General features: G+C 34.3%; 2 protein-coding genes across 2 annotated transcripts in view; both read right to left on the bottom strand.

Annotated features, from left to right (window-relative positions):
- Window positions 1-1071: 1071 nt before the first annotated feature.
- On the bottom strand, window positions 1072-7223 carry LOC113084859 (serine/threonine-protein kinase RIO3-like). The gene is made up of 13 exons (XM_026254990.1): window positions 6932-7223; window positions 5694-5809; window positions 5326-5468; window positions 4643-4750; window positions 4439-4548; window positions 4207-4350; window positions 3177-3304; window positions 2910-3092; window positions 2585-2744; window positions 2268-2348; window positions 1901-1990; window positions 1713-1820; window positions 1072-1627 (listed from the first exon to the last, which is right to left on the bottom strand). The coding sequence occupies exons 1-13, from the start codon at window positions 6965-6967 to the stop codon at window positions 1499-1501; spliced, it is 1536 nt and encodes a 511-aa protein (XP_026110775.1). The 5' UTR covers window positions 6968-7223; the 3' UTR covers window positions 1072-1498.
- A 1298-nt stretch (window positions 7224-8521) lies between these two features.
- LOC113084857 (DNA endonuclease RBBP8) overlaps window positions 8522-11395 on the bottom strand; it is a 6806-nt gene continuing 3932 nt past the window's right edge. Inside the window, exons 10-18 of the mRNA XM_026254988.1 lie at window positions 11236-11395; window positions 11040-11121; window positions 10864-10934; window positions 10555-10654; window positions 10305-10469; window positions 10122-10182; window positions 9382-9469; window positions 9133-9274; window positions 8522-8922 (exon numbers count right to left, since the gene is read on the bottom strand). The exon at window positions 11236-11395 is cut by the window's right edge and continues 117 nt beyond it. Coding sequence (XP_026110773.1) covers window positions 8819-8922; window positions 9133-9274; window positions 9382-9469; window positions 10122-10182; window positions 10305-10469; window positions 10555-10654; window positions 10864-10934; window positions 11040-11121; window positions 11236-11395 — 973 coding nt within the window. The 3' untranslated portion in view covers window positions 8522-8818. The remainder of the gene's footprint in view (window positions 8923-9132; window positions 9275-9381; window positions 9470-10121; window positions 10183-10304; window positions 10470-10554; window positions 10655-10863; window positions 10935-11039; window positions 11122-11235) is intronic.

The raw sequence follows: 11395 nt of genomic DNA, 5'->3' as shown, positions 1-11395 counted from the left end.
TTCCAGTTTTTTGTACAAGTTATTTTAGTAGCCTACATCATGTGAAAATAAAAGAAATGTAGCCTTGGTAACTAGCTAGGATTAATTAAGTATAAGGTTTTTTTTATTATTATTTTAGTTCAATTTTAAGAATTATTTTAAGTTACTTTTTATGGTTTTCGTTTGAGTGACCTTTTTATGGATAAAATGTCAAGCAACTATGATACTTATTGCCCAAATAACTTATACAACAGTCAAATAACATTTCACTGCATACAGCTGCTCCAAATTCCCGCCATTAGAAGTCATACGCTAATAAATAATCTGTTCAATTCATATAGATAAAACATATTCTGTACACATACAGCAAGAGTACGTATGTTACTAAATATTACGAGAATTAAAATGTGCTCTGGTTTCTTCTAGGTATTTATAGTATGACATCTCACAAGTCAGGCTTTTAAAACAGCTGCAAGTCATTTGAAATATCAAAGTTTCAAAATCATTGTGATGATACACAGAGGTCCAGTTTCCCGCGCTCACGCGAAACGTTCTTTTCTGAGACAATGTAAGATCAGTGAGTGAGAGCGTGTACGAAATTCCACGAAAAGGGCACACTGCTTTGCACGTGCACAGATATTCACTGTAGTTACGATGGCGAATTCCGCTCACTTAACTGTAGGGGGCTTCAAAGTAGCAAAAATATACAAAACCACATATCCTCGATTCAAAGAAAAGTTCACCCAAAATGAATATTTTGTGAATTAGTTTTTATCAGCTGTTTGGACGGCAATTTCTGACGGCACCTATTCATCGCAGAGGATCCACTGGTGAGCAAATGATGCTACATTTCTCCAAATCTGTTCTGATGAAGAAACAAACCCATCTACAGTATATCTTGGATGACTTCTCATTTCGAGTGGACTATTCCTTTAAACTGTATTTATTGCCAATAATCCCCAGCTAAAGAAAGCACTCAAAGCATGCCATTTAAAGAGTTTTATTTGATTCTTGACCTGATTTTACAAAACCACAAATCCACAATAGTCATCTTAGAAGTAAAATGATTTCATGTTTAAAACCCAGGCTTTCGTTTTTTTTAATGATGAACAGATTGGATCAATGTCCTGAGTTCTGCTCATCATCAAAGATGAAATCCACACACAAATTCAGAGCATTCAGAGATCCTCAGATCTTCATTCTCTGCTTGCTCTCATTGTGGAAGGAGACACATTTTTAAAACTACACAATTCTAACTAAATTCTACATGTGTCTTTATAGTTATAGTAATATTTTTTTCTGTTTTTGACCATCTTCCAAAATGGTCTGTTAAAAAATGACAGGTTATGCTCGATGTCTTGAATGATCATGTGTCACTTTCAACACCGAGCAAACGCGTCAACAGCAGAAGGACGGCGCGAGTTTGTCACATGGACATGGCGTTCGTCCCATTCCACAACTTATTTGTGAATGGAGGGATTTTCTCTCCTTTATTTGTCAAATAACTATTGTGCTTGTGTTAATCATCATCATCATCATCATCATCATCAGTGTTTAATTGGGGTGGGCTGCCTTCACTGGTGTCCATGAAGATTTTCTTGCTGGATTTCTGCACATGATCTTCATTTCTTTTCTCCAGGGCTTCAATCTGTAAAAACATACGACAAGATTGATTTTTAACATCCGAGTTTTAAATATCAGTTGGATCTTAAAAAAATGTTTGAAATCCAGACCCGGGCTAAGAAATCAGCCTCATTATCACTGTTGATCTGCAGTCCAGACACGGTGTTGAACAGCTCGAATACATCGAGAGCTTCAGCCACACCAGCTTTCTGGAAAAACTGGAGAGAAGAAAACATTCATTAGTGATCGCAACCTTGCAGAGCTCTTTATTACACCACAAGATAGTTCGGACACTTACTGTGGCCACATTCCTGCAGTCTCTGAACAAGAACTCCAGACCGTGAGGGTGAGTGGGCTCTATGGACTGACTCACGTCAATGAACCACACCTTCATAAGGAAAAAAAATTATACAAATAAATTTAAGGTGTCACTGGAATATAAAGATTTAAAAAAAAAAATACATAGTTGTTTTAAATCGTAATAATATATCACAATATTTCTGTTTTTAAGGCATGTTTGAACAAATAAATGCAGACTTGGTGAGCAGGAGAGGCTTTAAGTTTTTAACGGTAGTGTAGTTGATGAACACATGACTAGCCTTGCTTTTTCTGCAGAATTGAAAAATAAGTGCTACAAAGATTGTTTTAACTGGCTTAATACAAACCTGTCCCTCATGCCAGAGCATGTTGTATTCACTCAAATCAGCATGCACCAGATTACAGTCTTGATACAGACGCTGCATCATCTGTGAGTCAGAGAACAAGAGGTGAGAATATCAAGAGCAAATATCAAAGTTAAATTACACCCTAAAATTAAAACAGAAATAAGACTTATTATTATTACTTATATTATTTTATGACAAGTAAGCACTGTAATAAAGTAACACAAATCCTGTATGGACACAAAATATAATTTCTTATTTTTTATCCAATTTCCATTTAACAATAGCAAAGATTGTTGGGAGTATTCCAGGACACTCACGTTTAGCACTTGGTAGTATGCTTTCTTCATATCCTCAGAACTCAGAATAGCGTCCTTCAGTTTAGGTGCAGGAACATGGTCTTTTCCAATGAATGACATCACAAGGATATGCTTCTTCAGAATCACCACCTCGGGACACGGGATCCCTGCTTTCTTTATCCTACACACATACATTTGTGTGTGCAAGAGGGGTGGAATGGCATGAAAAAGTAGATGAAACCAGAATATGTTGTAGTGTCATCTTAATTTCCATATGGCATTTATTAAATCAGTCATATTAAATGTCAAATACTTGTCTTATACAGTTAAATGATCGGTTTATCACCTGGTGAGGTTGTGCATCTCCTTCTCAGCCCACAGGTGGATAATTTTGCGAGGATTCAGCTTGCTGAAGCGGTCTTTGAAGCGGTAGTCGTCCTTGATATATTTGTCCCGGTTCTTAAACTCATTCAGGGTGGTCTTGAAAACTTTGAGGACACACTCTTCTGGAACAATCTTCTCTTCAAAGCTGCATGAGACACATTGAGAGTAACACTGCATAATTAATGCACACTTTAGCATTAATTGCAAGACTTAAGCGAGTTGCACACACCTCCCTCCATTAGCGTGGAAAACCACCGACTCTTTTCCTGTGCTGATGCAGCCATTGATGTTCTCCAGTATCCCAGCATTCACCATTTTGTACATGAGCAGTCTGGTCCTGGGGTCCACAGCTTGTTCCTGAGCAAAAGAGGACATGAAATGTACAGTCAGCATATACAAGTGGATGCATTACATTTCTTTGACAGTTTGTTGAGTCTCAAACTCAAAAATTATTATTATTATTATTATTATTTTTAAATGCTTTACATTACATTTATTCTACAGTTGGTTGAGTCTGAAAACCCATAAAATACAAGAAACAAAAAAAAAACTAAACTAAAAAGAAATTATGAGTTGGGCTCTTTACATTGCATTTCTTCTACTGTTTGAATATAATTAAATTCATTAAAATATAAATCAAATGAAACAAATAAAATAAAACAAGATAAAATAATGAATGGGTTTTTGACATTATATTTCTGTCTGAAGTCTGAAAACCCCTCAAATAAAATTAATCAAAATAAACTAAAATAAAATGTAAATAAAATAAATGTATTTATAAATCTATAAATAACAACTGAGTTGGGTTCTTTGCATTGTCTAAAACCCCCTAAAATAAAAAAGAAAATAAACTAAAATAAAACAAAAATTAAATTAAATTAGTGCTGTCAAACTGTTAATCATGATTAATCATATCAAACTTAAAAGCTATAAGAATATAAACATATAAATGTATATACATGCACATTTTTCTGAATATCTACTGTGTGTGCATGTATTTATATATACCTAGTAATTATACACAATACACATACATATATTGGATACATACAGTTGGATAAGTCTGAAAATCCCTACATTAAACTAAAATAATAAGCTCAACAATAAAATAAAATATGGATGGGCTCTTTACTTTATCTTTCTTCTACAGTTTAAGAAGTCTAAAAAACCCTTAGAATTGTATGGAATAAAATAAAATAACAATAAAAAAAATGATTCATGGAGAATTGGTTGGGCTCCTAAAAGGGAAACGGACTCACAGCAGTAGAGTGCTCCTTCTTCTCATGAAGTCGAGCGCTGCGGCGCTGCTCGCTGTCACAGTGGCGTTTCAGAGCGTTGTACACTTGGTTGGAGAGCTTCAGGTCCATGCCGATCCCATCTCCCACCTGCACCTCCGGAGCAAACTGCATAGAATCATTCAGAGAGTGAAACGATTACAACTGAAACAACAGTTTAACATGTCATTTAGGATAATGTGTGAACAAGCCTAACATTGTCCATGCGTGCCGTGTTCTTCCGTCCACAGACTTCCTCATCATGTTTGGTGGTGATGTTCTTGCCCTTTCCAACAAATCCCTTTTTAGGGGTCGTTGTTGGTTTGGCTGAGTAAGTAAATCAAATGTAGTCAGGTAACAAAATATTAACTGCTAAGTGCACATAAAAAAATTATTTTCTGTGTAGCACAAACAAGCTCACCAGCTCTGTAGGGGTCATGACGAGTGTCCTGCCAATCAACCTCATCTTCAGAGCTGTCACTGTCCTCATACGGATGAACCATCCGGTAGTTCTCAAACGATATGGAGACTGGAAATTTAATCAGTTGTTAAGTTTTTTTTGTACATGCATGCATGCATAAAAAAATAAATGTTTATGTATGCATGTTTGTTTGTTTATGTATGCATGTTATATTACGTATGTATGCTTTTGAATTTTTCTAGATTCAGCCCCCACCCCACCCCACTTAATTCCTCCGGATTGCATTTTTTCATGATTAAATTACATAAAAATTTAACTTATATGGTCCTATTAAAATCAGCTTTATTTTTATAGCATGTATAATAAAATGTACATTTTAATAATTTATAAAAAAAATTATAATGACAGAGCCAAATGAAATGTTTAATTTAATTTAATTAAATATTGATAAAAAAATGTATAAGCAAAAATGCTGCTAAAGATATTAATGAATAATAGATTAACAATCAATCTTAAAAAAATAAAATACAAATATGACAATTCCTTTAATTTTTCTGCAAACATAACTAAGGTTTTTGTCACAATGTAGTCAAGTTAAACCAAACTTATACACACACACACACACACACAGATTGAAAGTCCAACAGATGAAAACACACATTATTTGAATGTTTTTGTTTTACCTTTGCTGTCTCCGTTAAACTTCCTCTCCTCCCTGCGCAGCTGCGTATCAAACTCGCGATCGAACTCCATCTGAAGCATCTGGGCCAGAATCAGGTCGCTGGACGTGTCTGCTTCAGGACCGCAGGTCAGGTCCAGATCAGAACTGAAAATAATACAAGTAAATGGATACAAAAGATGTTTTTGCCTTCAGAATTCATGACATATTTGCTTTAAACGATAAAAAATAAATAACGTCAATGTACAATAAGTGCTAAAAATGCCATTTCCAAAGTGACTATATCATATATTACTATTGTTTCTATATATAGAAGTACTCCACTTCTAGACTTGTAACAGTGCTAATAATTTGATACTGTTTGAGACTGACTCAGGGATTTCTGGGAAAGAGCTGCCCTCCTCATGCAGCTGTCGGGCCAGTTGCTCACTCATCACATCAGCCAGAGAGCAGGGCACTGGTGCCAGGACAGGAGCACCCCATGGGCTCTGGAAGAATAACACAAAACAGACACACACGACTAATACACTTTCGGCAGAGGGAGGGCTCACATTTCAACAATTACCACCATCTACAGTTGACAAGCAAAATTAAAGTTCTGTCACATGTGTCCAAATTTACTAACCCTCATGTCATTCTAAACTAGGGTTGCAAAAATTTTGAAAAATTCCAGTAAAATTAGAAAACTTAATTTTTATTATTATTTTTGTTGCCACTTTTTGGAAATTTTCCACCTCTTTGCAACCCTTTTCCAAACTTTGATTTTATTTCTTCTGTTGAATGTAAGAGAAGATATTTTGAAGAATATTGGTAAATATTCTAAATTAGCATTTTTGGATGGACTATCCCTTTAATAACCTCATCAATAAGCACTGTCTCACATTTAATCAGTCAAATAGAAAGATTTGAAATCTAGATTTTGTTAATATTTTACATTAACAGAAATATGAACTATATGTAAAAACGAAATCTTTTTGTAGATTATTTTAGTAACTGAAATAAAGCTGTAATCAATTAAAACAGAGATACTACATTAACAAACTTAAATGAAAATGTGTAGAAATGTTGCCTAAGTTAAATAGATAAATTTAAGCATTCAAATTACTAAAACTTAAATAAATGTTTAAAAATAATAATAGAAATATTAACACTGAAAATGTTAAAACTCAAACTCTTAATTAATACTTTAATAATATATAGGTATATATAGAGATAAGTAATGCTAAAATAACTTGTTTTTAAGTATTGCAATATTTGTTTGGCCTACTTAACCCTATAAAATGATGACTTAAGCCCAGATCAAAAGTCTCAAAGTCCACATGCTTATGTTAACCTAACCCATAAACATTTGCACATGATACGACTACCTTATCATTCTATTCTATTCTATTCAAACACGTTTTAACTGGGTAAAGTTCACCAGTGTTAACTCTATTCAGCTGTCAGAGTTGAGTCATCACGTGTCAAGCAGGTTTAGACCAGTCTTACCGTATTACTCACCCTTCTGTTGTATAATGCTTGAGAGATAGGCCTTGTACAAAACCAACTCATTTACGTCCACATAATTCGACAGTCAGAGAATGTGATATCAAACTGTTCAGAAATCTCACCTTGGTTTCTTTTGTAGTTACTTCAAGTTGGTCCATGTTAGCTGACAGAAGGTTTACGTTAGATTCAAAGAGACTAAGAACGAGACGCTTCTAACACTTTATCGCGTAGATTATTAGAGTAAAACCCGTGTAAGATTCGTTAATATCGACTTTGATTTTCTATGTAACAGTACTTATGACTATTTTTAAACAAGACCGCTAAAACGTGGTTTAAAACGACAAGTTGGTTCGATACCGACACTATGTCAGATAAAAATAGATGTGAGATAAAACCTACAATGGTTGGTGGGACAACCCCTATGACGTCACGACTCGGATTTTCAAAATAAAAGTTAAACGAATAACAAATAAAAGTATTTGTGATTTATTTTATAATAGTGACTGGGATTTCCGAAAACAGCCAGAGATCCATGTACTTGAGAAGCAAAATTACACAAGATAACAATACTTATTTTTTTCAAAAATTCAATTACTTTACGTTTAAAACAAGAAAAAAAAATCTGCCAAAAGGGTGAGAAATAAGATTATTTTTCATACCCCACTGGTAGATATTTTCCTTGTTTTAAGAAATAAATGCATTTCTTTTTTATACATTTTTTTTTTCAGAAATTGTATTGTATTAAAAACAAAAAAGAAAGGACAGATGTATAGATGATCTTAATTAAATTATATTCTTATTAGTGTGTGTATGTTGCTGGGATCTGCCACAAGCCTTATGATATACAATCCACAAGTAAATTCATATCATGATTTTCTCTGAGTTTCCTGTAACAGTTAAAATCTCCATTTCATAATCTCTCTACGGTTCTTAATGTCTGATCTCTCTTGGTCTCAGTGGTTACACATGGGCATCCATCCATCTGTTCTGTGTTGGTGTGTGTGTGTTTATTTGTTCTGGGATTTAGAATTGAGAGTTTCAATCTTAAACCACAGAGACATATTTAAAATTTGGTCACATGAAAGTGTGTTTTTAATCTCTGTTCTGAGGATCTGGTCTGGTCTGTTTTCAGGTGGTCTGACAGAGGCGTCTGTAGTGTGGTAAGATCCACGCTGAGGCAGATGCAGTTTAAACTCGCGCCACCAGCACTCTAATGGTCTCTAATGGACATCCAGTGAGAAACAAATGAATCATTTCTCGAATTCTCGAATCAGAGAGCAGATATTGATATCACTGATCTTTACGTACATCTGAGGTGTTTGACCTATGGCCTCTTGAGGTCATTGCTTATTATGGCAGCGAGGAGGATACAAGCTCCGGCACAAAGTTTATGATTCTGCTTGTCCAGTTTACCGTGCAGGGCGAGCTTTTCAAAATAGACAGAAGCCATTGCAATCGTTGGTTCTTCATACCCACAATCCTCCTGGACTAGTTTACGGATCTCTGTTTTCAGACTGAGAACGTCGCAGTTAAAAAAACAATGCATAATATTAGACTGCTTCTAGATATTAGTATTTTTATATATATGTATAAAAGACAAAAAGCTGATTTTTATTGTCAACAAAATAATTATTTTGTTTGATAAATAATTTTGCTACTATAACTTAGAACAATCATATGCTTGGATGTAATGAAAACAAATGCACTTCAAAAACAATTGTATTATTATTTTATTACAGAATTACTTTTTATTTTTTTTTTACAAATTAGTCAAAATCAAGTGTATAAAATGTCAAACAATTTACGTAGTTCATCTCTTACAGACAAAACAAGGTTTGTTTATTACTCAAGGTAATTTCATAAAATCTAAATACATTGAAATACTCAAAAATGAGACAAGTAAATAAAATAAGCAGCTATAATCCAGGACATGAGGAGTCAGAATGACATATTCATCCATTTAGTTTCAGTGTGATTTTAAAATCATATCTGAATTAAAACGGATGCACTCAGTGCTGATGTTTTTGTGACTTGGCTTTCGGTGAGAACATGGCGAGGTACGGCCGTCTCCTGCGTATCCGCACGTCTGGCTGGTCGTCCTCTTTGATGTAGCCTGTTGAGAGCAAAGAATGATATCTTAATGCTTCAGTGACCAAGATAAATTGATAAAATAAACATGTCATTCTTCCTTTCACAGGAAGTCTATAGATTGAAAGTCTGATAGTCTGGGTGCTGGGAAACAATGCCTTTGTACACATGTAATGTAGCATTATTAGTGTTATATAGTACACTTCTGCAATTTGTCAAAAAGCTAACACTGTACCTCTTTCCACACAGGTCTGTGTTGATGGGAAACCCACTTCCCAGAAGTTCTCTGGAGTGGAGGGTGGGATGTAGCGGTAGCGATGACGTGAACAGGAAGACAGTTTTTTCTGTCTTTCTTCCTCTGGAAGGTCTGCATAGTACTGAAACAACACAATGCTCTTAATTACAACATTGTTAATGCTCAATGTTATTATATTATTTAAAAGGAGGAGATATATTTGGTCATATAGTGTATAAACTGCCTCACATTTTCACACTCTTTACAATAGTGGCCTTTCAGTTTTCTCCTTTCGTCTTTCTTACGCACAACATCCACACAAGCAAAAGACTTATCCCTGGAACAGAAAGCAAATCTTTGATGAATCATTTTTATTTATTTTTTGATTTGAAGCATTTTTATTCAGTTGTTTTGTGGAGTTTAAGACAATTTTTTAGCACCATGTGCATTTGAAGCTATGCAATCTGATGATCTTTGCATATAATTAAAAAAAAAAAATACTTTAAACCAAATTAAAACTTTAATAAAACTAAACCCATAAAAAAATGTGCTACCTGAAATAATATTAAATTAAATTAAATTAATGCATTTAGCAAACGTTTTTATTAAAAGCAATTTACAGTGCATTTAGGCTAACATTTTTTATCTAACGTGTTCCCTAATTTCTAATTTTTATTTAGTCTAACTTGATGTATAACAAATAAAACCTGAATTAATGATTTAAAATTTATATTAATTATTAGTTATATTAAATAAAAACAAACACTTATTTACAAAATAACTAATAGTTAAAATTCATTAAAAAATGTTTTCTAAAACTTACTAAAAATGCAAAATAAAAAAAATCATTCAAACAAAGAAAAAAAAAAAGCTATAATATTATCTTAATGATTTAAATGTATCTGTATAGAGATTTTCACAATACAAGTCTTTCCAAAGCAGCTCAACAAGAACATTTATGACCAATGAAAGCATCATATATTACTCACCTGCTGGACCTATCATTGTTGGACGTCACTCGTTTGGGGTCTGCAGGCCGGCGGAATTCATCTGAACAATCACAGTATGTTTGTTAAAAAGGTTTAAAAGATAAAGGACAAAATAGAAAAAAAACATACTGGAAGACTTTCCCCAAAAAATTGGAAATGATGAAACAGAAAAGAAAACATTACCTGCTGCCACTTGTTCTTCCTCGTCATCATCTTCCTCTCTCTCCTCCTCATATGTACCGTCTCGTTTCGGATCAAAACTCTCTTCCTGTGGACACGACTCATATTCTCCATATCCTGTCTTATCGAAGATGTCAGCAAGACTGTCATTTGCCTTCTGCCCGATTCCTGTTGATCAATGTGTAGATGGTGTCTAGAGTTGCTTAAGACATTACTCTGAAGAAACAAGATCAGCTGTTCATGCGTGTAATACCAGTGCTTTGGGATTGTCCCATCCTCTTCTGGCCTCTCAGAAGGAGACTGTGACTCACAAATGTGCAATCAGTGTCCATCGTTTCTATGTCTGCTCTGGTCTAATGCAATGTGGGGGAAAATGTCATATTTTTAGATTTTGACTTTTTGTTTTAGTGACTTACAACTAAAATAACCAAATGACCATGGTTTATGGTTTCCAAACAAGTCTCTTATTTGATCAAAAATACAGTAAAAACAGTAACATTCTGATCCATTATTACAATTAACATAAATAACTATATTTGAATAAATATTCATAAATATGTACCTCTGGGTGAGGAGAGCTCTCAGTATCATACTGATCCAGATCAGCTCCAGGATCAACACTCCAGCTCTGATCTGTGACAAATAAAGACCAAATGATCCAAAAACATCTGTAAAACCACTCAACCTGAACTACTCAAGAACTATTAACAGAAACTGTTTATTATAGATCTGAATTACCGTATGGAAAAGAAATGTTTTGGTTCTGAACAGAACTTTTGCGAGGCGTGTGCTGGTCTAAACATTTCCTCTTCTTTGAATCCTACAAACATAACAGTTCAAACCAACTCAAGTGTGTTTACATTTTATGTAAAACTGTTTTGAAATGGGTAAATCAGGTGATTTGCTGTAATGCTGTGGTCTGAATGTGTCTAACCGTTGTTTCCTGATTCTTGTTCTGTATACGATTGTTAGTTGGAGTGGAAGCCAACATCATCCCCTTGATTTCGGTTTCATCTGGATCATCTAGGCTGGAATCAGAAATCTCTCTTTTCCTGCCATCCGTATGTTTTCTCTTCCCTTTAACTGGCACACGT

This window comes from Carassius auratus, unplaced genomic scaffold (assembly GCF_003368295.1).
Source record: "Carassius auratus strain Wakin unplaced genomic scaffold, ASM336829v1 scaf_tig00040743, whole genome shotgun sequence".
Taxonomy (NCBI): Eukaryota; Metazoa; Chordata; class Actinopteri; order Cypriniformes; family Cyprinidae; genus Carassius; species Carassius auratus.
The sequence above is the reverse complement of the archived record's forward strand: the minus strand, read 5'-3'. Positions and strand labels throughout refer to the sequence as shown.